Raw genomic sequence first — 24,306 nt, forward strand, 5'->3', positions numbered from 1 at the left:
TGTAGAGAGGAGGAGTCAAATTGCGAGGAGGAATGAGTGGGAACAGGAATCGACCCTCAAGTCTTGAAACTCGCTACCTATTGCAGTGTATGGATTGATCGACGCTGGGAAGCCGCTGGTAGAAGGAAACGAACCATGAGCTTGTTCGAACCGCATAAGGGGGAATCACAGGAGAGCCACGTTTGTTCCATCTTTGTGAGTTTTGACCGCTGTTCGCGCTACTCTTCCCCGATTCCCGCAGGCCAATCACGGAGTGCTGATACGTGACCGCGCTCCTCCCTGCCCACCAGTGATCTGCCAATCTAGTCAATTTAAATTTCGCAACCTTTCGACTTCGACCGTCCTCGAAACTCATGAACATGTCCAATCTCGTGTTCCACAGCTTTCTGCTACTTCTCCTGGCTCAGGCTGCTCTGGGTTGTATGACCTCTTTGTTCTGGGCTCTCTGCTTCGGATTATCGCTCAACCCAGAGCGCCCACTTGCGACGAACTCGCTCAGCGAAACGATACGTGCGTTCGTTCTTCTCCCCTTGACTGCATTCAGGGGACGCACGAGCCCACGACGTCACGTCCGTGTTCCTCAATGACCCCTGTGAGAAGCAGGGACTCCATCGCTCACGCTTCAGAGGTCCGTGTTTTCTTTGATGGAAGAACCGATCTCTTTCCTTTCGCTTCTTCCACTGTCCTCCCTTTCCTCCTTACGCCACATGTCACCCCTCCAACTTCCGCCTGATTTGGTGAACGCCTTTAACAGCTTGGTGAGGGCACCGAAGCGGGAAACCGACAAAAAGGATACATGGCATTGCAGATGGCAGGGTCGGAATCCCAATACCGGCGAAGTGATCCACTGCACTGTACTACCTGATAGAAGATTTACCTCTCTGGTAAGCCCCTGGAGGTAGTCGTCGACGACTCTCGCAAACTCGTCACTGAAATAACCTCGTCTGACAGAATGCTCTCAAGCACGTCGCGGCACACGTTCAATACAACCTACCCGAGGATATGAGGCAACACTGGTGCAATTTTTGTGAATACAATACCGACCCTTGCGTAAGCTATTTTCGTTTGTATTTCCGCGCTTGGCCCCTCTCGACCGCGCGCGAATCTAACGCATTCGTCCCACGACAGCACTTCGATCTTCACTATCGACGCAATCACAACGTCAAGGCACCGGAAAGGCCACGTTGCGACGCTTGTCGCATCACATTTCCTCACCAGCAAGTCGATCTTTCTCACCCCCATACAAATCTCTGCTGAGATCCAGTCGTTGCCGGGATTTCAGAATCAGAAGCCACAAATCCGTCTACTGTGCCGCACAGAACAACGCGACGTGGCGCTTCCGGGAGTGGAACGAGAGACTGTATCGATACGACTACCTATACGACGTGAGTCTGCTTCTTCCTCTCTAATTCTCTCGCGCGCGCGCAAATACTGACCTCTCCCTCGCTCGGTACCTCACTTTCAGCGATTACGAGAACTGCTCGTCGTACCTCCTCCCAAGCAGATCGCGGACGATGTTGAAAAGGCTCGACCATTTCTGATCAAGATTCATCAACTCAACGGCGAGATCGATGACTTCAAGGAGCAAAAGACCAAAATAGAACAGTCCGGATTAGCTCCTCAGGCGCACGCGATCGCGCAACGGATCAAGAAACATCGAGCCGAGGTGGAACTACTTGAAAGCGCTTTAGCTGCTCTCACTTCCTCGACTTCTTCTGCCTCTCTTTCGAAGCGTATCAATCTTCTCCCAACTCGTCACCGCTCGTTCTACTTCCCTTCTCGTCTCAGTCTTTAATCTTTCGTAGACGTGTCTCAATCTTTGTTTCTCTTTTGCTTGAACGCGATTTCCTTTCTCTTACTTCTCACTCGATCACCCTTGCAGACAGTTGCCTCTTGAGACAGTAGATGGAGCACGTGAGATTTGGAACGACGTGTTACAGCACCAGGAGAGAAGAGAGTAAAACACAAAGACGAAAGCGAGAGCGGAACATGTCAGAATCCCAACTTTGCCCAATCAACTCTTTCATCCACCTCTGACTAGTTCTCCAACGTTAGACTAAACCAGTTCTCATCGGGTAACTCCTTCTTGACGAGTTTGAGTTTGGTCGGATCGAGTGAATCGAAATCGAGAAGAGGGATTCGCTGGCATAGTTGAGGATATTGGTTCTGGAGGCGAAAGATGACGCCGAAGTCTTTCCTCATCCAAGATCGATAAACGGCGATGTTGGCGACTTCGAGGAGATAAGCTTGTCGAGCTTCGCCAGCTTTGAGGATCGGTCCTTCAATCTCGATTCCCTCTTCCTTTGCCAACCTGACGAACTCTGCTAAGCCTTTCACCGTGTACTCGTCACCTTCCTCACCCTCGAATTCCGCCAGATGCCAATCGTCCCCGATCTCGTAACCGTCGACCGGCAATTCTCCGCTTGTCAAAGATCCATCCTCGTCCACTTCGATTCGTGTGCCGATTTCATAAGGAATGAGGCTCAGGTGAAGAGTTTGAAGGGAAGGGAGTCGAGTCGGACCGGAAACAAGGGGGTGGAGACGATTAATTGAAATCGAGCCTCGTCCCAATTCGAGGTGTTCGAGAAGAGAAAGATGAGCGACATGGGTCGCCAGAACTTCAGAAAAGAGTGTGTGACCGATGTGAAGCCGTCTAAGTCGAGTGAAGCGGGGGAGGAGGTGATCGCAGAAGGAATGTGCAGGACCGACTCCTTCCTCAATGAGTTCGAGCTCGGTGAGGCGAGTCGGCAGAGCTTGAATGAGGTCTTCATAGTGTGAGTTGACTGACTTGAGTCGGAGGGAAGTGAGGTTGAAACAGCGAGAACAGAAGGAACCGATTGCGACGTCGTCTGCGTAGGCTCCTATGATCGAGAGGCGAGTCAGATCTCGAGCGAGAGGACCATCAGGGAACTGCAAATGTCCGTAAGGGAAGATGTAGTTTTCGTATTCGAGATTGACGAGAGGGTCGAGAGAACCGTAGACGATGAGCGGAAACTGAGGAGTTCGGCGACTGCCTCCACAAACACGGAGAGAGCGGAGGTTTGGGAAGAGGGAGGACCTAAGGGACAGAGGCTGCGCTTCGAGATATCGGTAGAACATCTGTGCGATTTTCGGGTGATCGAGGCGAAGGTCCTCCAGCTTTCGAAGACGTTTCAAGAACGGCCCAAACAACCATTTCATCGAGAATTCGCCGAATTTATCGAGATCGACCGTGCCGTCAACTTGTAATGCTCTGACGACTTCGCGGAGGTAAGACTCGGCGTTGAGCTTTGCGGCGAGTCGAAGAAGCTTTGTGACTTTCGAAACTTTCATTTGGCGGTAGATTCCCGTGATGTGAAAGGGGAGAAGTCGCTTCGATAGGGGACCGGTGAAGGGTTGATCAAGCGTGTGAGCATAGTCGAAGATCTTGTCGAGGAGCTCATTCGGGAGGAGAGAAAGACGATCGATCTGAAGGAGGACAGCGCGAGTGCTTGAACGGTTTTGACGCGGCTCCTCCGAGCTCACCTTGATCATTTTGTGGACCTTCAATCTATCTTGACCTGTTTGCTCCACTGGCTCACGATTCCAAGCCGTTTGAGAGGAGCCGACCTGAACTTGAATGAGGAGAGGTCAGTGTCGCTTTTGGGACAGAGGATGCCCTACAGACGCACCAGAGGCGTAGTAGACCTTGTTATCTCACTCTCTGACAGCACTGAAGGTCGATCGGAAGGGTCGAGTGACCTGGAGGAAGGAGAGAAAGCGATCAATCCCTCGGAACGTCTTTCTCCCTCAACTCTATCCTGTCCACTCGCTTGACCACTCGAGATCGATAAAAGCACCTCGAAGATCCCTATCGCCTGCGAACGACTCGCGCCGAGTCGTTAGATCGACCCTCGTTTCCCCTCATCTCCCGAACTCTCGTTTCCGACTGCGATGCCCTCTCTCTACTCTCCTCTGCCAGATACGACCACCGAGCAATCTCCTACAGATTCTGACCTGCCTCTCGCCTCAAAAGGAATCCCGCTACAGCCTCCTGCCTTCCAAATTCCCGACCCTTTCGCTCCCTTTGCCCGTTCAAGACCTTCAATCGACTCGGAGGATAGCAGCGATGATAGTGACGAGTTACTCGAGGACGACGAAGATAAGGACGCGTTTAGCGAGAAGCTAGAGTCGTCTACGGGGGAAGCGGAAGATCCAGAAGACGAAATTTCGTGGAAGGAACGACGCCGAGCGAAGACCAGGGTATGGCTCTATCCTCTCTTCAGAAAACAGCTTCGAGCTCACGTCAACCTCCGCTGGACAGCGTCGATTCATTCTCGGGGCTGTCATTGCAGTTCCGCTTTGTCTTCTCTTTTCCGGCTTTCTCGTTTCAAACGCCGTCTCTCCGTCAACGGGTCTGCACACCTTCAAGGGACAGGGTCTTCAGCTCATCGCGAGGGAGCATCTCGAAAATGGGACGTTCTATCCGGACAGCGTAGAACTGAACTGGTTAGCGGAAGGTGAGCTTTTACTTCTCGCGCTCTTTCTTTCGCGGTAGCTGACACACTCGTCAACGCTATAGCTGGAGATGGTGTATACAGTCAGAGGACCGAAACTGGATCAATTTTGCTTGTCGACGTTAACAAGAACGAAACGAGAATTCTCGTTGACGGCGACAAAATCCGAGACGTAAGTTCTCGAGATACTTTCTCCATCAATATACGAGTCAAGTGAACTGAAGAATGTCACGCCCTCCCGCAGCACGACGGAACGAAACTCGAATGGTATCGCTTCAGTGTTTCCGCTGATCTTCAATACATTCTTTTCGACACGGATTGGACCAAGCAATGGCGTCACTCTACCTACGCAAACTTCTGGATCCATAACATCTCTTCCTCGACTACTCGACGTCTCCGCTCCCCTTCTTATCCGCCACGAACCTCTTTCGCTTCGTTCTCCCCGAAGAATCACCACATCGCTTATGTTCACGCGAATGATCTTTACGTACTCGAGAGTCCGCCTTCACCTCAAGCGAGAAACGAGCCGATTCGAATCACGAGGGACGGAAGCGCGACGACGTTCAACGGAGTTCCGGATTGGGTTTACGAAGAAGAAGTCAGCATTATTTTCGCGTTTCCTGGCAATACGAGTCGATGCTCATATCGTGAGGTTCCAGGTATTCTCGTCAGATGTAACGACCTGGTGGTCACCGACGGCAAACAAGCTCGCTTTCCTCTCTTTCGACGAACAAGATGTCCCAGAATACGAATTCCCGGTATACAACTCTGACTGGTCGTTCGGAGGAGCCGACACTTACCCTTCTCACACGATCATGCGATACCCGAAAGCTGGATACCCGAATCCGAAAGTACGATTACGAGTTTTCGACCTCGAACAATACTTGAACTCGGCGCAAGATCGTCAATGGACGAGTGAAGCGGACGTTGAGAAAGCGACGAAAGAGCTCGTATTCGAGAACCCGTTCCGCGATGACGATGTTGTCATTTCGGAAGTTGTTTGGGTCGGAGAGAACGAGTTGATGGTTAAAGCGACGAACAGGATCGCGACGATCGAAAGAGTCGCTAGGTTCGAATTCGTCAACGCGTACGAGTTGAAGGATGAGAGGATTTTGGTCGGTAAAGTTGTCAGGGAGGTCGATTTCGAAAAGCTCGACGGTGGTTGGGCGGAACCTGTGAGATTGGCTCTCTCCTTACTTGGGCGACTCCGTCTGACGAGGCCTTCCATACAGGCCTCAAACATTGTCGGCATTTCTTCGACCGTAACTCTGCACTCTCAATCGACGACTGCTCCGATTCCTTCGTATCCTCCCGGTTACCTCGATATTCTTCCTTCGCCTTCCGGATGCAACCATCTCGCCTATTTCTCTCCCGCTGATTCGAAAGATCCAGTGTTTCTGACCCAGGGAGAGTGGGAAATCGACGGTGAGATTCAGATGGTTGACGTCCAGCGAGGTTTAGTGTAAGTCTTCTTGCTCTCACTCGGGTATTCGACATCGTACTGACCAGCGATTTGCTTCCTTGTTTCATAGCTACTTCATCGCTGCCAATCCATCGATCGAACGACGTCTTTTCTCGGTACCGCTGCCGACTTCTCTCTCTCAGTTATCCGAGCTTCGAGCTGGAAAGACCAAACCTGTAGCTCCTACCGCTCTCACTGAGACGAAAGAACGAGGTCATTACTCTGTCAGCTTTTCACCGTTTGGAGGAATCTATCAGCTCAACTATGGTTCGTGTTACCTCTCGTTCGTGATCGACTCAAAAAGACTGTAGCTGATCTTTTCGTTTCCGATCTTCCTAGAGGGTCCTGGTATCCCTTGGCAGAAGCTCGTCAAAGTCGACGATCCAGGTGTGTAAATCTCTCTGGCTCGCTCGATATCTCCCTCTAGAGTGCTGACTTCGAGGGTTAATCCGGCAGATTTCACCTACGTCTTAACGAATAACTCTGCCCTTCGAACGATCGATTCGGGGTTCCAACATGCAGATATCAGCTATCCTACAATTTCTATCGACTCTCCACTCAAAAGCGACGTCGATTTGACGAAAGAGAAGAAAATCGAATTGAACGCGATGGAGCTGAGACCGCCTTTGATGGACGTTTCTGGACGAATCAAGTATCCTGTTCTCTTTCAAGTGTACGTTCCCTCTCTATGACTCTAACCTTAGCTACGTCGACGCTGAACCTCGTCAGGTGAACCGACAGATATGGAGGACCGAACTCTCAAATGGTTACGACGAAATTCCAGAGAGATTGGCAGCACTATATCTGCACTGCCTTGGGATACGTTGTCGTCAGGGTCGATCCTCGAGGTACTGGATTCAGAGGAAGAGAGCATCGAGTTCCGGTGAAGAATCGATTGGGAGAAGTCGAGAGGAGTGATGTAATTGAGGCAGCTAGGTGAGCCGCTTTCTCGCTTGTAGAGAAAGATGGGGGACTGACAAGGATGTCGGTGAGTAGGCAGTGGTCGCAATTACCTTACATCGACGAGAAGAGGGTCGGAATTTGGGGGTGGTCTTACGGCGGCTTCTTGACAACGAAAGTTATCGAAGCAAACTCTTCGGTTTTTCAACTCGGAATGGCAGTCGCTCCCGTCACCGATTGGCGGTATTACGATTCGGTTTACACTGAACGATACATGTCGACTCCTCAACTCAATCAAGCTGGGTACGACAACAGCAGTGTCACCGAGATGGACGGATTCAACCACGCTCATTACGCTCTCGCGCACGGAAGTGGAGACGATAACGTTCATTATCAAAACACGGCTGCTTTACTCGACAAGTTCACTGTCGCTCGAGTTCGGTACGTTCTTCTCTGGCTCATCGCATGCGAGCTTCTCGGATACTGACTCGTCGGTGTCTTCTCGCAGCGATTTTCGATTCCGCATGTTTACCGATTCAGATCATTCGATGGGGATGAGAGGAGCTTATTGGGAGTTGATGGCATGGCTAGAAAGCTTCGTGAGTCACACAACGACGAGCTTGATTTGACGAGTACGATTGACTGACTCGGCGCTTGCATGATTCGCAGCTTCTCGAGAAATTCGGCGAAGGAGGAAGAACGAAGTCGAAGTGGAAGATCAAGGTCGATCAAAGCGAGCATGACTGATTACTGTTAATCTCGAGCTCGTCGTAAAAATTGGGTTTCATCACAGCGCAGGATTGTTGTAATACTTCTCACTCAAGAAATTGTACATTTTCGCATGGTTCGGGCTCAAACATTCTCGCGAAAAGGCAAGTCCTCACAGCTCGAGTTTCGTGGACATCTTGCCAGTCTTTACTCGGAACGCCTGCCTTCCTTTCATCGAGTCCTTTGTGCATTGCGACGGTGCAGAGAGGACGAAAGAAACTTTCGTCAGTTCCGACTCCCTTTCTTCCCTCTGTCCTTTGCTCGTCCCGCTTCTCCGGCTCAGCAGTCGGCACTAGCGTGTTGTCTCACTCGAGAGTTAAAGGAAAAGAAACTTCAGGGAGAGACATTTCAGCTGTCCAACTTTGGAAGTTTTCGGCTGAGACGACGCTCGGGAGGGAGCGAAACATCTTCCCTTTGCTCCGGTCCCTTCTCCTTGTCCCCCCCAGGAAAACTCAGCTTTCAAGTGTCGCTTCAATGCATGCTCGGTCATTCCCATGCTCGCTTTCTTCTCTCCCTCTCTCCTTGTGCCCTCTACTCGACCCTCACCTGCATCTCATCGCTTCATTCTGACGCTCGGCTGAGCATCACTCAACTTGACGAATGCCTCAACGGTACCGCTTCAACTCTGTACCGGCACTCGGAAAGATCAGTGAGGAGGAAAAGTTCGACATCATCAGCTGGCGCAATTCACCGATAACGTTCAGCAACAGTTCGACACCGGAACGATCGTCCTCACCAGACTCTGCTCACTCGGACGAACACCTTCTCAGTCGATACACAACTCCCTCTCGAAACAGTTCCATCTCGGGGCAAGCTCGTTACTTTCGGAGGTTATTGACGACGAAGAGGTGGAACAGTCGGGTATTCGCGTTCTTACTTTGCGTCGTAGCGGGGTGCATATTCTTTTGGCCGGAAGAGGGGCGGAATCCTCGGAAAGCGATGTGGGCAGTTCGAGGAGCGGCAGATTCGTTCAGACAGAAGCAATGTCGACTGTTTCCTCGGATTCGACGATGTCCCGACCCGTTTCGACGACTCAAATACGAAGACTCGACCGGACTCCTCGTTTACCCTGCGAAACTCGCCAATCCTTCTTCTTCTCCTTCCCTTTCCTCGCATCCCCCTCCTCCCCCTCAGCCTCATCCGATTCACTACCTCATCCATTCAGCTCAGACGGCCTGGAACGATAAGGTCGCTCGACAAAGTACGAATCTTGAACAAGCCGTCGCAGAATACAAACGGCGATATGGTCAATCTCCCCCTCGTGGTTTCGACCTATGGTACGACTTCGCGACTCGACACAACGTCTTACTCATCGACGAATACGATTCGATTCATCGACAAATTCTTCCCTTCGCCGCCCTCTCCCCCGACGTTCTACAGGCGAGAAGCGCAATGCTGCAGAACACGACTGGAGAGGAGGAATTCTGGTTACATCAACATACGATTACGGTCAAGATCAGAGAGGAGGGATTGAACGTTACCGCCGAAGGACCGATGACGAAAGTGAATCATCGAGCGGATCAATTGCTGGAACTGTTGAAAGGGATTTCGCAATTCTTACCTGATCTCAACCTTACGATCACCGGTCACGACGTCCCTTGGGTCACAATGTCGGGAGAAGCTCGAGAACAGCACGTCGCTGCAGCTCGCGAAGGAGAATGTAGGAGCCTCTTTCCTACTTTTCTTCCAGCGACATCAAGCTGATTCTCCTTTCCCTTGTCCACAGGGATTGACGATGTTGCCAACTATGCCGACAATTGGTCTCTCGAAGGATTTCAAGCTCTTTGTCCACCTGATTCTCCGATTCGCGCAAAAGGTTCGATTTACGAACGTCTTGAACCCGAACCATCTCAAGATATCTCGTTCGTTGGTTTCGATCATCGCAAGACGATGGATATCTGCTATTTCCCGGAGAATCAACCTCTTCACGGTTACACTTCATGGTGAGTTTCTCAACCCGTTTCTCTCGACGTTGGCTTCGGCTAGAGCTAAACTGCTCCTTCTTCGAGCAGGAATGGACCTCGACCTGGTCTCCTCTTCCCTCTCTTCTCCTGGACTTCCTCGACTCTCAACACCGACTTCCTTCTCCCCGCTCTCGAGCAATATGAGCGACCAGTCGGTCCCGATCCAGCTTGGAAGATTAAGAAATACAACAAGGCTGTGTGGCGAGGTTCGACGACCGGAAGTGATTTGACGATTCCGCACGCTCGAAAGCACAGTCAACGAGTTCGACTCGCTCGACGTGAGTTTATTCTCGAGCTACGTCTTCGCACTACTTGCTTCGATCACTCACGCTCTCGCTCTGCAGTTCCGCACTCGACCGGACAAATCACTCTGCCTCTCGCTCAACATGACGAACCAGCTTTCCTCGGACCCGTCGAAGACTTCACAGCGCCTGCTCAAGATTTCGCGAAGAGCTACCTCGATATCAAGTTTCAAGGTAGAGCTCAGCAGTGTGGCGATAAGGAGTCATGCGAAGAGTTCGAGAAGGACTTTGAATGGGACGGTTACATGTCGGAAGAGGAGCAAAATCAAGTGAGTTTCTTTCTGTGGGCGAGCCTGAGTGTCAAGCTCATCTTGTCGTTTCGTCAGTATAAATATGTCATTGATGTCGACGGAAACGGTTGGTCGGGAAGATTCCATCGGTAAGCTCACTTGCTCTTTCGCGTGTCCTGCCTCAAAAACTGACGACTCGCTCTTTTCGCGTTTTTAGTCTGATGTCGAGCAACTCCCTTGTTCTCAAAAGTACGATCTTCCCCGAATGGTACGCAGATCGTATACAACCTTGGGTACAGTGAGTAAAGTCCCGTTTCCCCCTCGACCCGAAACTGATTTACCGTCTCTCACAGCTACGTCCCTCTCAAAGTCGATTACTCAGATCTCTTCCCGATACTCGCGTTCTTCCAAGGCTCGCCTCACGATGGATCGGGTTCTCACGATGATCTCGCCGAAAAGATTGCGACGGCAGGAGCGAAATGGGCTCAAGGTTTCTGGCGCTGGGAAGATATGCAGGCTTATCTGTTTCGACTCGTCTTAGAGTACGCTCGTATCCTCAACAGAGATGGTCCGGGAAGTACGAATATGGACTACGTCGAACCTTCCGCCATCTCGTCGTTCTCGTGAAGAAACAGAAAAAGGAAAGATACCCATTGTTCTCCACTCTACTATTCCCTCTGCTGTCTTACCACGTCTGTCATGTCTGTCATGTCTTTCATACCCTTCACCTTCGTACCATGTAGCAGATCCCCTCATTTGTAGCCTTCCGAGGTAGGAGTAATAGTTTTCCATCCTGTTTTTCGCAATTTTGCATAGTATCTCTACCTCTGTGAGCAGTTTTCTCTATTGCTTGTCTGGCCTACTCTTGCCCTTTCGATGTCGCAAGCTCTTTACGGGAAGATGCGCCGAAATGAGATACGTTCCAACTTGCGAATGCGAGTTTTGCTTTCTTTCTTTCTACCTCTGCCATTCTTGGTCCTTGCTCTTCCACCTCGGCACGGCAGCTACCCAACACTTCAAGTGATACCCTCCACAACCTCTTCAATCTCAATCCGCTCTCAAACGCTCGAAAATCGACTTCATCAATTCCACTCTCGTCCGCCTCTCTCAAGTCACACAACCTCGCCGACGCAGCCAAACCTCGGTCAGCTCATCGAAATTCAACGCAGGAACCTTGTGACGTCCAGTGAGCGCGGTAGAGGGAGGCGAAGGAGGAGACTTCGTGCGGCCAAATCAGGTTTCGTTAGACAGTTGCTCGAGCCCTTTGCTGCGATCCGTTTCGATCATTCAACCTTCCTCGTGGCCGCTCTGTTCGCTGCTGGAGGTGTTTGCAAGCGGTGGTGAGCCCGACGAGGTTCGAGCGTTCTCCTGGTCTCTCCACCTCGGCCGACTCCCCGTTCGCCGCTTCTGCTCTTTGCTGCCGTGCTCAGTAGCTACAGAACCGAGGGAGGAGGAAGAAATGATCAGGCGAGGTTCAAACTAGGAGCAGCTCATCCCCCTCTTTCTCTCAGCACAGGCTCGTAGGACTTCGCTCCTTCCTTGCCCCTGAACTAGCACGCTGAATAGAAACTACGGATCGCCCAAGAAGGACCTTGAATGGCAAGAACCTTGCGGTTGGGTGAGTGGGGTAGATGTTTTTTTCCGCTGCTTGTTTACGTCTACTTTCTTCTCTTCCTCTTCACTTGCCGCCATCGACTCTCGAAGAATCGCCGACCTTCGCGGATACGTGACAAGCTGCACCAGAACCTTCATCTCGACAGCAGTTGGTCGACACCGAACTCAGCTCAACCGACCTTCCACAGCTTTGTCTCGGACTCGCACATCTGTGAACATGCAGCATTACCACGATCGATCTCTACCAGCAATCGATATCTCAGCAGCGAATTACACGATGCAAGACGCAGCCAGCCCACTCTGGGAAAACAACGAGTCGTATCCTCCCACTTCCGCCTCCCTCCCTTCTCACAGTCCACCTTACTCTGCCTCGACTCTCCACCACCCGCGACTCAATGAACTAGTCTCGTCACCATCCGGTTTCGTAGCGGCAGCATCACCTTCTTCCCTTACGACCGAATTCGCTCCCCCGGTTCAACCTCGCGACTCTCCTTCCGAACCAAGCTCATCTCTCTCTCAAGACTTCTCCCCGATCAGAGCAGCGTATGGCGACTATGTACAAAGACCTCGATCTCGAATCAGCAGTTCCTCATCTTCCTTGACTCCCATTCCTTCCGACGCTTCGAGCGATAACGACGACGAAGAAGACGAGGAGGACGCCGAGATGGCGGCACCGGAACTGCCGAGGAAGAAAAGAAGTATTGAGGCGAGAGAAACGGGCAAGCTCATTGCTGACGGGAATGAATCGAAAGTTATCACGGCGATGAATACGTACATCAAGCCTGCAACGACCACTTTTATACACAAGCTCTACGGGTACGTCTTCAAGCTCACGACGAATAACTCTCGGACCGTTTGCGACCTTCATGCTCATCGTTCTTGTCTTTCTTCGCCTCACAGCATTCTCGAGGATCCGAACAACATCTCTCTCATCTCGTATGGCCGAACTCCTGGTTCATTCGAGGTTCACGATATCGTCGCACTCTCTCGAGATGTCCTACCGAAATACTTCAAGCATTCGAACTTCGCCAGTTTCGCTCGTCGTGAGTTTTCCCGATCATTCAGGCTTTCTCTTCCCGCTGCTGACGATTTCGAGCGGGGTGAACAGAACTCAACATGTGGGGATGGAGGAAAGAGTCGCGGTTCGGCGGTTGGATCTTCATTCATCCGATCTTTCGAGCTGGTCGTCCCGATTTACTCACTCAGATCAAACGAAGCGACGAAGCAGGGAAGAAGCGTCCCGAGGGAGTCGCCGCGCGGAAACGAAGTCGACCTCCTCCTAAGACCACGAGACCGCTTGCACCACCGCTCGCTCCAAGTCGTGGTCACCCTTCACTTTCTCTCGATACTTCTCGCCGCGCTTTCACTTCGAAATTCTCCCCTGCACAACATCAGTCACACCCCCATTCTGCTCCTCCCACGACTGGTCCCTCTCGTCGGCTTCCTCGCTCTCTGCACGTCCACTCTTCTGCAGACAACCTCCTCGGACCATCTCCTCCGTCCCCGCCTCTCATCTCTCCTCTCTTCAATCCCGACGGAACTCACTCGCGTCCCATCCTACCTCCTTCCTTCCTCGACGCGCCTCGACCCTCCCTTCGTCCGCCGATCTTCCGAGGAGCCGATGCAAAGCAGCGAAGACTCTCGTTCGAATCTGCACCTGACACACTCCGACTCGAAGAAATGAAGAAACGGCTCGCCATGACAACCTCACTCCTCGAGCACGTTCTAGATCGTCTCGGAGTCGACGAGAATCACGAGAGTGAGCCTTTTCCTGACATTCTCTTATGACGACCGGTGCTGAGCTGTCTTTTCGGCGCGCAGAATTCCGATCGTTCCCTTTCTACGTTTTCGATCCTCGCTTCCAGGATCCGACTTCCTCAATGCAAGATATCATCGCCGAATACGATGCGAGAAAAGTTGCAAGATCGATCCCTTTGAACCCTCCAGTTCCGCTAGCTTCGACCTCCGGAGCGACCGATCTTCATCATGTTCCACCTACCGACTATCACGCTTCGTCTTTCCCTTCGCCAGCGCTATTCCCCTCGGCTCAACAACGTTCTCGCGCTTCGACAGCACCGCATCTTCCCTACCATTTCGGCAATACTTCCAACAACGATCCTCGAAACGAAAACTTCGGTTCAGACCTCACGACGATTTCTCCTGAAGGTGAGAATTTAGTCGGTCTCGGCATCAGCCTCGAAGATGAGCAACATGGATCGACTCCTTACCCGAGGTTCGAAAGATCACGCGAAGCATCGTTCTCTCGACCTCCTCTTCGTCGACCTTCGACTGCACCTACGATCGAGAGACACGATACACCTACCCTCGGACCTTCTTCGTTCTCGCTCGTTGATTTCAGCATCGATAGTCACCCTCCGACTCCCTCTTCGTCGGCTTTCGCTCATTCTGTCCGTCGTGACGTTTGACGATGATACCCGTTTTCCCTCGCCTTTCGTCTTTCTATTCTGCACATAGTACCTTTCCCTCTTCGTGTTTATTCGTCAGTCACTAATCCATACCCCCTTCGCAAGCAAAATCTAATGCCTTGTGATATCGCAATCTCAGTTCCGGGCTTGATACAATCTCTCATGTTTTGGCCTCAAGCGTAACGCTTCGTGAGGGGAATACTGCGAATACACGTTGGAACTCTTTGCTTACGACCAATGATAACACAAAATCACAACAGAAAGTCAAAAGAAACCTTTTTCATCTTTCTCACCAAGAGAACCCCCCTGATCTTTAGAGCTTGCTCCTACCTCGGAAGATGGCTAGTACGGTAGTCAATACAGCGAAGAGTTTGAGGAGAGTCGAAAGGCCATATTTCGCAGGTCGTTTGATTACGGCTTTCGAGGCGAGCATGAGGAACTTGAATTTCTTGTCTATCCATAGCGACAGCGAAGAGGGAACCAATCAGTGAAGAATACAGGGTGATTGAGACAGAGAAGAAAGCTTACCTGTGTAAGGGGGGTAACGAGAAGCCATAACGGCGTCCATCCACGTAGGGACGTGCGCGAATGCTCGCTCGTGAGAGAAAGTATCGAACGATCTAGCACACTCTTCTAAATCAGTCCCTAGTCGCAGAGAGGGATGCAGAGAAGGACTCACTTCTTTCCGTGGTAGTTTCCGTGACCTGCTTTACCAGTACCACCGAAAGGTAGCCCAGGAATGAGGAAATGAACTAGAACGTCGTTCTGCACGAATCCTCCTGATCGGGTGCGTTCAAAGACTGCAAACGCAAATTCATCAATCTTGGAGCAGATTGAAGCGAAGCGAGAGAGAGAAACGTACTGTAATCCTTGTTCTTGGTCGATTGAGTGAAAACGTAGATAACAAGAGGAGTATCACGTCTTTGAATGAAATGAATCATGGCGTCCTTGTTGGGCATCGTCATGATCGGTAGAATAGGTCCGAAGATCTCATCTACAGGTCAACGCCGCGATGAGCCGACTGGCACAGGAGAGAAGAGAAAGAATCAAAGCTCACCAGCCATCAAAGCATCATCCGGTTTCACGTTCCTCACGAGCGTAACTTCAATCTTCCTCTCCTTCTCGTCTCTCTTGCCTCCAACAATAATATCCCCTTTGGTAGCGTCCAACAATTTCGAGAGCCGTCGGAAATGGTTGTCGTTGATGATTTTCGAATAGTTCTTGGATTCGATCAGAGAGGTTGATTGGGTACCGGAAGAAGGAGAGGGAGCAGAGAACTCTTTGAGAGCGCGTTTGAGAGCTTCGATGAGTTTCGGTTCGAGCTCGGGGGAACAGAGAATGTAATCGGTTCTGGGTTGAGAGGGAGGAGGTTAGCCTGGGAACGAGAAAATGGCTGAGGAGAAGCCCTGAAGACGTACGAGATGCAGATCTACGAGAACAGAGAATCAGAGTGTCAGTTAATCGTTACGGACTGGAAAGAGAATTTCCTCGACTTACTTGACCAGCATTCGAGAATTTCGCCCAAATGATCCTCCTCGCCGAAACATCTAAATCCGCGTCATCGAGTACGATCGCCGGACTTTTCCCACCCAATTCAAGCGTGACGGGCGTCAAATGTTCCGCCGCAGCTTTCGAAACGATTCGACCGACGTTTCCTGACCCGGTGTAGAAGATGTGGTCGAATTGAAGTTTGAGCAGAGTAGAGGTTTGATCGATTGCTCCGGTGACGCAACGGTAGGCGGAGGTGTCGAGGTATTGAGGAATGAGACGGGCGATGAGAGCGGCGGTTGCGGGAGCTTGTTCGGCGGGCTATACAGTCGAAGGGTCAGAGCGGAACGACACAACACAAGCAGTGGAGTGATCACCTTGACGATGGCGGTACAACCAGCAGCGATCGCACCGAGAAGGGGAACAAGGAGAAGAGTAATGGGATCTGAGCTCAGCAGCGAGAGAGGGGTTGAGCTTACTTCGTAGCATCATGCAGAGAGCGATGAGATACTCACAGTTCCAGGTTCCGATAATCAAAGCGACACCTCGATACGATTAAGCGAAACAAATCAGTTCAGATCCGTTTTCACACGAGGCAAGTTGATCTCTCACCTTTTGGTTCATAATACACGGTAGGTTTCGCCGCCTTCCACATGAAGACCGTCGAGACTTTCGTAGGTGTCGCCCATTTCTCGACATGATCATAAACTTCGTTGATTTCCGCTTTGACGGGGTTCAATTCGGCGACGATCGTTTCGAACGCGGGTCGACCGAAGTCGGTTTCGAGGGCTTTCACGAATGCATCTTCATTGTCTTGCTGTCGGCAGGAACAAGCGTTTTGGATTAGCTGGCGGACAGGAGGAAAGGGAGAGGAGAAAAACGACGAACGATGAGGAAACCAAGTTGCTTGATCTGATGCTTCCTCCATGAGACGGGACGAGTTACGCCAGATAGGAACGTCTCGTAGACGGCATCGTAGGCCTTAACAGCATAGAAAGAGAGGGTGAAATGGTCAGCATTTCAGGTTCAAATAAAGTGGGGAAAATACTCGAGAAGCTCGTCCCAGTACGCTCTCCCTACTGCACCAGTCCCATCTGTGAGTATCTCCAACTCCCCTCCGTCCCCTCCGCCAAGCAGAACTGCGACTGAGAAGTTTCCGGAGCGACGAACGACATTCTCTCCGTCTCCCGATCTCCAACCACAACGAGTGACAGCAGCGGAGTCGATAGGCTTACGGGTTGAATTTGTTCAGTCGGAGTAAAGTCCATCCTGTATCGTCGTTGTTGAGTGAGGAGTGAAGGTGGACGAGAAAGATTCGTCGTCTCCGAAATCGGCGACCTGGGGGAGAGATTTCTCGGAGAGCCCGTTACCCGAAAACATCCCCTGAAGCGAATCTCTTTTTGAATTTCAAACCAGCAGCAGCAGCTTCAGAATTAGAAACTGCGAAATTCGAAGGTCAAACTCGAAGCGTCACTCAACCGAACTCTTGATCAAAGTCGGCCTCCCTTCCTCCTTCTCCCTCACTTCCTACTCGACTGAACGACGGAGTATGGCGTTCCCTGATTCGCATAACGTCCGCCTGATCAAACGTCAATTTCGATTCATCAGTCCCGCCTTACTCGTCGATTGGATTGTCGTAGCTCTCCTCGGCCTCCTGTCTCATTACATCGAACGTCAATGGCCTTACGAACGACCTGTAGAACTTTATCTCAACAATCCAGATTATCAGTACGCGATCATGAAGGAACAAGTACCCTCTGGACCGGGTAGTAAAATGGAAATCTACACTTGGTACATTCCTTTGACGGGGATTGTATTGGTTGCGGCGGCGAGGAAAAGCTTTCACGATATCCATCATGGGATTCTTGGGCTGTGTGCGAGTCGAGCGATCATGAGGTTGACGGTAGAATTTGTGAGTCTTTCCCCAAAGTTTTCATTTTTCTCATTTTCTCGTTTTGAAGCTGACCTCTCCATTTCTCGCGCTCAATCTAGCTCAAGAATCAAGTTGGAAGATTGAGACCTTCGTTCTTCGCAAGATGTAACTACGACGAGACCACAAAGACTTGCCTCGCAGTTGGAGAACATGCGATTTCTCTTCTCAAAGATGGTCGCAAATCTTTCCCTTCTGGTGAGCAAACCTCGCATCTGTCTCAGCGCGTGTCGACTCGGAGCTGACTTTGAACTCGTTCATGATGCGTAGGTCACTCCTCGACTTCATTCCAAGGTCTATTCTTCCTCACTCTTTTCCTCGCCGGAAAGAACGGTACGCTCTTTGTCCCTCTTTCGTCTCCTCGCAGCTATCCGTACTGACTCCCCTCGCTTGTAGGAGCATTCGCGATCTCAACCCCATACCCTCGTTCAACTCCTTTCCAATCCCGATTCCTTCGTCTCTCAATCTGTATCGCCCCGCTCTTCCTCGCTTCCTGGATCTGCATCACCCGTCTCCAAGACCACTGGCACCACCCCACCGACGTTCTCGCGGGAGGAACGATCGGTTCTGCTTGTGCTTTATTGAGTTATTCGATTTACTACCGGAATCCTTTCTGGGTCTCGAGGACGAGGACGGGAACGGGAGGAATGGAAATGTTTGAGGAGGAGGAGAGCGAGGCGTTGAAGGAGTTGGGGAACCCGAGAGATGTTTATGGAGCGATGGAGAAGGATCCGTTAGGGGATATCTCGTTGGGAGATGGAGAGGAGGTTCCGGAGGGAGAGGAACAGACGTAATGTATCGCTCGACGTGCAGAGTCTAGTAGTATCATTCATTCGACGTATCTTTCATTATTCCGTATTTATCGTAGCATCGTTTAGACTTTTTGTTCGCTGTAGATCTGTCTATTTATCGTTGTACTCATCCATCTCTTGAGCTTATGCTCTCATTGTTCGACGCCCGTGTATGCGAGAACAGAATGATTACATTCGAGCAAGAGAGAGAGATGCAGCAGAATGCAGAGACGATGCGAGTGAATGTCCTGGAGATCGAGAAAACAGACTAGAAAATTTGAGATGCGCGAGAATGAAAGAGAAAGTGTGGGTATATTGACTAAAGGAAGCTTTCGAGTTCCTGCTCGGAAGCTGCTGGAGAATACGACACTTGTCAGGACTTCGTCTCAGATTTTCGCGATTCGAAGCGACTTACCGAACATTATCTTCGCTCAATTAGATCGAACCGTAGAGCTTACAAGCCTCAGTCCTCTGAGACGTCGCCAACGAGCTCGCTCCATTCGATCCAGCTCCGAGTTTGAGAACCTCGAGTCCTCCACCGTTCGAAGGGAGAGCGGGCCAGTTTGAGTAACCCGATGCATTAGGGTTTCCGGACCGAGTGAAGGCACCCCAGCGAGCTTGAACTTCTTTGACGAGATTCGTTTGAGCCGAGGAGAGAGAGGAAGAGGAACGGTTGAATACGACGGAAATATCGTCCCTACAATTGAGAGAGGGCTCGTCAGTCACGATCGATCTCCTGGAAAATGTAGGGAGAAGACGCACTCGTGTCCGACCTTGTTGTCGCATTGAGGGAAAGCGGCGGTAGTCGCAGCTTGGATACCGAGATCGAACTCGCCGAGGTAAACAGTCGATTTCGAGGCGGCAGCAGTCGCGAATTGTTGGTTGGGGCAGACCCTGTGCGATATACGGATGAGTATACTAGTCTCGGGCAAGAAAGATAGAGTTCGAGACTCACCAGTAGAAATCGGTTGCGAGCTGAACGAGAGTGCTTTCGACGGCCGTCGAATCGGCACCTTCGGTCGGGTAGAGGCCAGATTGGATGATAGCAGAAGCACGGCCTCTGAAGAAAGTTTCGATGATCTGATCATTCGTTTCGTCGGCGACAAAAGGGAGACTTCGATGTCGAAGAGAACTCGTCAGTCAAGATCTCAGAGACTGAGGCGTCGAGAGTGAGCTCACGCGGTAGCGACGGCGGGGCACCCTTCATCCTTGACCGTAGTGAAGATGATTTCCTTGTCGGTGTTGACGATTTGTTGACCATCTCCCGTAACGAGTTCTCCATCGGCAACGATGTTGAACGGTTCAGCGAAAGGGACCGAGTCACCGAAAGCACCCTTGAGAGCCGCATAGACGAGCGCACTCTGAGCTTGGAAGAACTCTTGAGGACTCGTGCGTCGCCAGAGGCACCCTGAGTTCTGTTTTCCGCAGATCGAGTTTCCGGCAAACGCGATATCGAAGAGGAAAGCGCTTCCGACAGCATTCGCGAGGGCAGGAGCTTGAGGAGAGTAGTCGAGGGGAGCAGAGTGAATGATCGCGCGTTTGAAGAGGGAAGAGGCGGAAGGAGTCGATAGGAGAGCTTTGACCATTTGAGCTCCGGACGATTGACCGGCGAGAGTGACGAGGGAAGAGTCTCCTCCGAAGGCACCGATGTCTTGTTGAACCGTTTCTGTCGGAATGGGAACAGGTTAGTTTCGAGCGCGAGATCGAGATTGAGTCGCGAGAAACTCACGAAGAGCGAGGATGACATCACGAAGTCCCATGTTTCCTTCAACTCCCCAAGGGTCATACTTGAGCCATCCGAAGTATCCGAGACGGTATTGAACAGTGACGACGATCATGTTCTTCAAAAATCGAGATCGCAGTCAGTTTCGCGTTTCGAGTTTACTTCCCAAGTCAATGGAGACGTACTTGAGAGTTGGCGAGAGCGAAGCCGTCGAGGTCCTTCGTGGAACCAGCCAAGAACGAACCTCCGTGAACCCAAACAAAGACGGGAAGTTTCGAAGTAGGTTGAGCGTTCTTTGGCGTGAAAATGCTAATCAACCGCAAAAAAGAGAGTCAGACACGGTCTGTTGGACAAGGGTAAAGTAGAGACTCACTTCATGAAGAGACAATCTTCGGATTGATTCTCGGGAGTGTCGTTACTCGCTTGTTGGAGACATGCTTTCGGGAGTTTACTCGCATCGTAAAGGCTATCGCAACGAGGTTGGAATCGTCGATGATGAGAGCTGCAGACTGTCAGTTGACCAGGGCAAAGTTGAACGAGGAGAAAGGACTCACCTGGTGAAAGACTCGATGGCTTCAGAACGGCGGAATCGTAGGGCTTGAGTAGGAGATTTGCCGTAGGGGATCGTGTAGCGATTTCCAGAAGAGCCTGAGTCGAACGAGAAGGGTCAGAGAGAGTACGAGCTCAGATGCGAGAAAGGGAAACTCACCCGAGTAACCTTGAACTTGTCCTTTCGAGGTCGAAACGATCGCGGAGGAAGGGACGGGACTCGCTTGACAAGTCAAGAGCAGTCCGAGCGAGACGAAGATGGATAGCAGTCGATGACAAGAGAGCATGTTGGGTGGAGATGGGATGGAAGGGAATAGAGAGGAAAGAAAGAGGAAGAGTCGTCTGCGTTCTTAACTTCATCGTCGAATCTGTCGAACAACGGGAACTCTACATCTCATACGAGGTTGTTGCGCGAAACCTTGTTCTTCATCTGGCGAAATCGAGTGAGACATACGCAAACAAGGGGAAAGGGGGAGGAACAAAGGGAAGTTTCACCGGTTCGCCTTGCTCGATCCGCCAACTCGGTCTGTTTACGGTACAGAAGGTTTACCTTTGTCCACTTGCGATGCGAGGATCTTCAGAGAGCTATGACAGTAGACAGCCGAAGCGTCGGAGACGAGCAGAGAGAGAGGATTTGAGCCGAGCTTGACACCGGGGCCGTTCAGGTAGTTCGTGGCAGTCGCGACACAGCCTCCTCAGCCTCCCATACCATGGTCGAGTCGTCGGCAGATGATTGTCGAGAGCAAACAAGATTCCAAGATCAAGATATCAAACTGATTTTGGCTTCGAACCTCTTCCTTCTCGCCTTCGAATACGACCAAAGTACGCCAGACATGTACAGATATCGAACAGCTCCGTCCCGGCCCATACGAAACGACTACGGCTTCGTTTGAATCAGCTGTCATCGACACCTCCCCTTCATTTATTTCCAGTTCCCTCTCACGCTCTCGACTAGCCGCGACTGGGTCCCTGTAGGCAGCGGATGAAACTAAGGCTCGATCTGCTCGTCTGATCGTGGTGGCTGCTATGTGAGCATTCCTCTCACCGTTGTTTCCGTGCTCTCTTCTCCTCCGTCTCGAGTCTTGCGATCATGTCCCCAGGGCATTCCATAGACAAGGCGGCTAACAGCTCGACGAAGCACGATCAGGAGGGTACGCGCTCTCGATGTCGGGTTTACAATTCTTCCTCACTCAACAGCACTTCACTGATTTCAGCACTGTCCTTCGATCGGTCTCAAGCCCTGACGCCTACCACTCGCTTTCTACCGGCCGGATACAACGGCTAAGCTCAGGAGAACGACGCTTCGGCTATGGTTTAATCGAAAATCAACGTTCGTCCCTTCTTCGGCGACGTTTTCTTCTCCCTCGGCTACGTCTCTATGAGCAAGCTCCCTCTCACGCACCCGCTCATCAACGCTAGAAACACGCTAGCGCGACCGTAGTAGACTTTGCTTCTCGAGAGAGTTCCCTCTCTCTTCTTCTCCTCTCAATACGAGATGGGATGGAAAGCCTCCAACAAGAACTCGTTTCCGGACTGAACAATCTTCCGCCCGATGTCAATCCTTTCGATTTCATCGACAACCTCCTCCTCGAACGTATATCGCCTGAACGACCTAGAAGCTTCGAAGTTCAACTCGTGATTTGCATGGCAGTGCACGGAGTGTAAGCGGTTCTCTCACTCAGTTTCTGTAGACGAAGAGCGCTAAGTCGTTTTGCGTGATCCAGCTGCGGTATTCTCGTTGTCGGGTCTCTCCTCGTTCGAATTTTCCGAGGCTCCTTTTGGCTCATTCACGTCAAATCGAAGAATCTCAAGCTGTGGACGCCTCACTTTACAGCGGGATGGTCGATTTGGGCTGTGATACTGGTAGTCTGTAAGCTCGTCGATCATGATCTCGTCTCTTCGGACTTGGGCTAACCTCTGGCGTCGGATCAGTCCTCGAGTTGGCGGTGTATAATGCGAAAGCGCTCACTTCGAACTTGCAGCCTGATTTCGCCTACTGGTGGACTTTCGCATGGGTACGAAAGGATCGCTTCTTAGTAGGGGAATTGACCGCGCTGACAACTCGATCCTCGCTCTTCTCAGATTCCCGCTTGGATGGGAGGTTTTTCAGCAGCTTGGGCGATCTCAGTTCTGCTCCTCCTCCATCTTCACAACAACTCTGGGCGTCACGTTCATCTGATCGAGAAGCTTGCACCCTTTCTCAACGCGCTCTCCATCCTCGTCCCGACTGTCTATCTCGCCATCATCATTCCTATCGCCCTTCAATGCTCTCGCTACTATTCTTCAGCGATCAGCGAAATCGAAGCGATACGAGACTTCTTGCATTCGTCAGCTGCGGAATACGACGGTCGTTTCACTCTTCTCGACCTTGCCCCGATGTTACCAATCGCTCAAACACTTCAAGTCGCTTACACTCACTTTCAAAAGTGGTTGAGAATCACGTTCGCTTGCTACGCAGGCTCTGCTGTCGTCCTCGTTCTCGTGAGTCCTCTCTTCTCTCGACTGGTGGTTTTGACTGATCCGCTCCTCTCTTTAGCTACTCGCAACGGTCGCCGCGCTATACGTCAGGATCCTTCGACGTGCACTTAATGAGATCGGGGACAACGCTACAGTCCGGGAAGACGGATCAGTCCATCGAAAAATTATGGAAAAGACTTACAACGTGAGTCCTCGCTCAGCGTTCTTTGGCTCGAGCTCAACATTTGCTTGCGTACTCAGAATCTCGTCATCACGCTCGTTTCTTTCACCACGCTTGGATGTGAGTGTTTTGTTGCCCGAAACGTACCGAACGAAATCGCAACTGACCAGCTTGCCACATGTCCAGCTATCTTCGCCGGGCTATCACTGTACATCGCAATTGATCCCGGAGTTTTGGTATCACCCGTTGCCGCCCAAGCTTGCTGTCTCCTCGCTTTGTGCGTCTTACTGCTCCAATCCTTCATGCCGAACCCGGAGCTAACACTGTATCTCCCTCCTCAGCTATTCTTTCGCTCTCTTCGGTCTTCCCACCTCCTTCCTCCTCTTCATCCGCTCCTTCGACCGCGCTCCCACCTCGACTCCCTCCTCAAACGCTCTCCCCTCAACTTTCACTCGAGGACGTTCCCACTCTCACCTCCCAAGCCTCTCACTCCCCTTCCGTCGCAAGTTCTCGAACGATTCGAACTCGCTCAAATCTCCCTTGCAGAAGGATGGAAGCTCGGACGAAGATAAATTCACGTCGTTACCTCGTGGCTTCGAAATCATCCTCCCCGCGACTCCTTCGAGGACGTCCGGACCTCCCTCATCTCTACTTGGACAAGGAGCAGAATCGGAGAAAGCTCCGATCGAATATCCTCCTCGCCCTTCTTCTTCGACAAATCGTCGTTCCCAACTTCTTTACTATCACGCCCGAACGAACAACGGTCGAGAATCGTACGCTTCAACTACGAATGCACTATGCGATTCGACTTCGACTCGAGCTACACTATCGGAGTTTGCGGCGAGTCCGAAAGAGAATGAATTTGCAAAGGCCATTCGAGATGGGGAAATCGTCGAGAGTGAAGGATCTCAAGCTTTTGTCTTTTCTCCTACTAGTCGGGTTGGTTGAATGTAATCTACTTTTCGTGATTGCTATCGTTCGAACAGGCAGGGAGAGGATCCAAGAGAGTGATCAAGAACGAGACAAGGTGACTACCAACGATGCGA

General features: G+C 51.3%; 8 protein-coding genes across 8 annotated transcripts; 5 read left to right on the plus strand and 3 right to left on the minus strand.

The window, feature by feature from the left end:
• Positions 1-2,037: 2,037 nt before the first annotated feature.
• JCM6883_005661 (uncharacterized protein) lies at positions 2,038-3,513 on the minus strand (the record flags this gene model as incomplete). The annotated part of the gene is made up of 1 exon (XM_076634336.1): positions 2,038-3,513. One exon carries the CDS (start codon positions 3,511-3,513, stop codon positions 2,038-2,040), a length of 1,476 nt encoding a protein of 491 aa, XP_076485695.1.
• Positions 3,514-3,912: 399 nt separating this feature from the next.
• Positions 3,913-7,584, plus strand: DAP2 (dipeptidyl aminopeptidase; the record flags this gene model as incomplete). Its single annotated transcript, XM_076634337.1, has 13 exons — positions 3,913-4,221; positions 4,283-4,478; positions 4,541-4,647; positions 4,720-5,073; positions 5,135-5,650; positions 5,708-5,937; positions 6,008-6,204; positions 6,277-6,324; positions 6,394-6,610; positions 6,679-6,873; positions 6,934-7,278; positions 7,346-7,436; positions 7,507-7,584. The coding sequence occupies 13 exons, from the start codon at positions 3,913-3,915 to the stop codon at positions 7,582-7,584; spliced, it is 2,883 nt and encodes a 960-aa protein (XP_076485696.1).
• A 621-nt stretch (positions 7,585-8,205) lies between these two features.
• On the plus strand, positions 8,206-10,728 carry JCM6883_005663 (uncharacterized protein; the record flags this gene model as incomplete). The annotated part of the gene is made up of 7 exons (XM_076634338.1): positions 8,206-9,265; positions 9,332-9,548; positions 9,618-9,847; positions 9,914-10,140; positions 10,198-10,250; positions 10,319-10,399; positions 10,455-10,728. The coding sequence occupies 7 exons, from the start codon at positions 8,206-8,208 to the stop codon at positions 10,726-10,728; spliced, it is 2,142 nt and encodes a 713-aa protein (XP_076485697.1).
• Positions 10,729-11,932: 1,204 nt separating this feature from the next.
• Positions 11,933-14,141, plus strand: JCM6883_005664 (heat shock factor family protein; the record flags this gene model as incomplete). The annotated part of the gene is made up of 4 exons (XM_076634339.1): positions 11,933-12,531; positions 12,616-12,758; positions 12,824-13,474; positions 13,537-14,141. 4 exons carry the CDS (start codon positions 11,933-11,935, stop codon positions 14,139-14,141), a joined length of 1,998 nt encoding a protein of 665 aa, XP_076485698.1.
• Positions 14,142-14,454: 313 nt separating this feature from the next.
• On the minus strand, positions 14,455-16,897 carry HFD1 (hexadecenal dehydrogenase; the record flags this gene model as incomplete). The annotated part of the gene is made up of 12 exons (XM_076634340.1): positions 14,455-14,594; positions 14,670-14,761; positions 14,821-14,941; positions 15,004-15,135; positions 15,199-15,491; positions 15,560-15,570; positions 15,639-15,950; positions 16,007-16,074; positions 16,145-16,174; positions 16,242-16,446; positions 16,518-16,610; positions 16,865-16,897. The coding sequence occupies 12 exons, from the start codon at positions 16,895-16,897 to the stop codon at positions 14,455-14,457; spliced, it is 1,530 nt and encodes a 509-aa protein (XP_076485699.1).
• A 281-nt stretch (positions 16,898-17,178) lies between these two features.
• On the plus strand, positions 17,179-18,353 carry JCM6883_005666 (phosphatase PAP2 family protein; the record flags this gene model as incomplete). Its single annotated transcript, XM_076634341.1, has 4 exons — positions 17,179-17,541; positions 17,622-17,757; positions 17,830-17,892; positions 17,956-18,353. 4 exons carry the CDS (start codon positions 17,179-17,181, stop codon positions 18,351-18,353), a joined length of 960 nt encoding a protein of 319 aa, XP_076485700.1.
• Positions 18,354-18,785: 432 nt separating this feature from the next.
• JCM6883_005667 (uncharacterized protein) lies at positions 18,786-20,909 on the minus strand (the record flags this gene model as incomplete). The annotated part of the gene is made up of 9 exons (XM_076634342.1): positions 18,786-19,047; positions 19,113-19,244; positions 19,306-19,464; positions 19,530-20,016; positions 20,080-20,191; positions 20,259-20,382; positions 20,447-20,539; positions 20,628-20,721; positions 20,783-20,909. 9 exons carry the CDS (start codon positions 20,907-20,909, stop codon positions 18,786-18,788), a joined length of 1,590 nt encoding a protein of 529 aa, XP_076485701.1.
• A 1,213-nt stretch (positions 20,910-22,122) lies between these two features.
• Positions 22,123-24,208, plus strand: JCM6883_005668 (uncharacterized protein; the record flags this gene model as incomplete). Its single annotated transcript, XM_076634343.1, has 8 exons — positions 22,123-22,283; positions 22,347-22,492; positions 22,555-22,637; positions 22,705-23,103; positions 23,159-23,284; positions 23,341-23,380; positions 23,447-23,537; positions 23,602-24,208. 8 exons carry the CDS (start codon positions 22,123-22,125, stop codon positions 24,206-24,208), a joined length of 1,653 nt encoding a protein of 550 aa, XP_076485702.1.
• Positions 24,209-24,306: the final 98 nt, after the last annotated feature.

The sequence above is a fragment of the Sporobolomyces salmoneus genome (assembly GCF_050403485.1).
Source record: "Sporobolomyces salmoneus JCM6883 DNA, S_salmoneus_JCM6883_v1_ctg57, whole genome shotgun sequence".
Lineage (NCBI taxonomy): Eukaryota > Fungi > Basidiomycota > Microbotryomycetes > Sporidiobolales > Sporidiobolaceae > Sporobolomyces > Sporobolomyces salmoneus.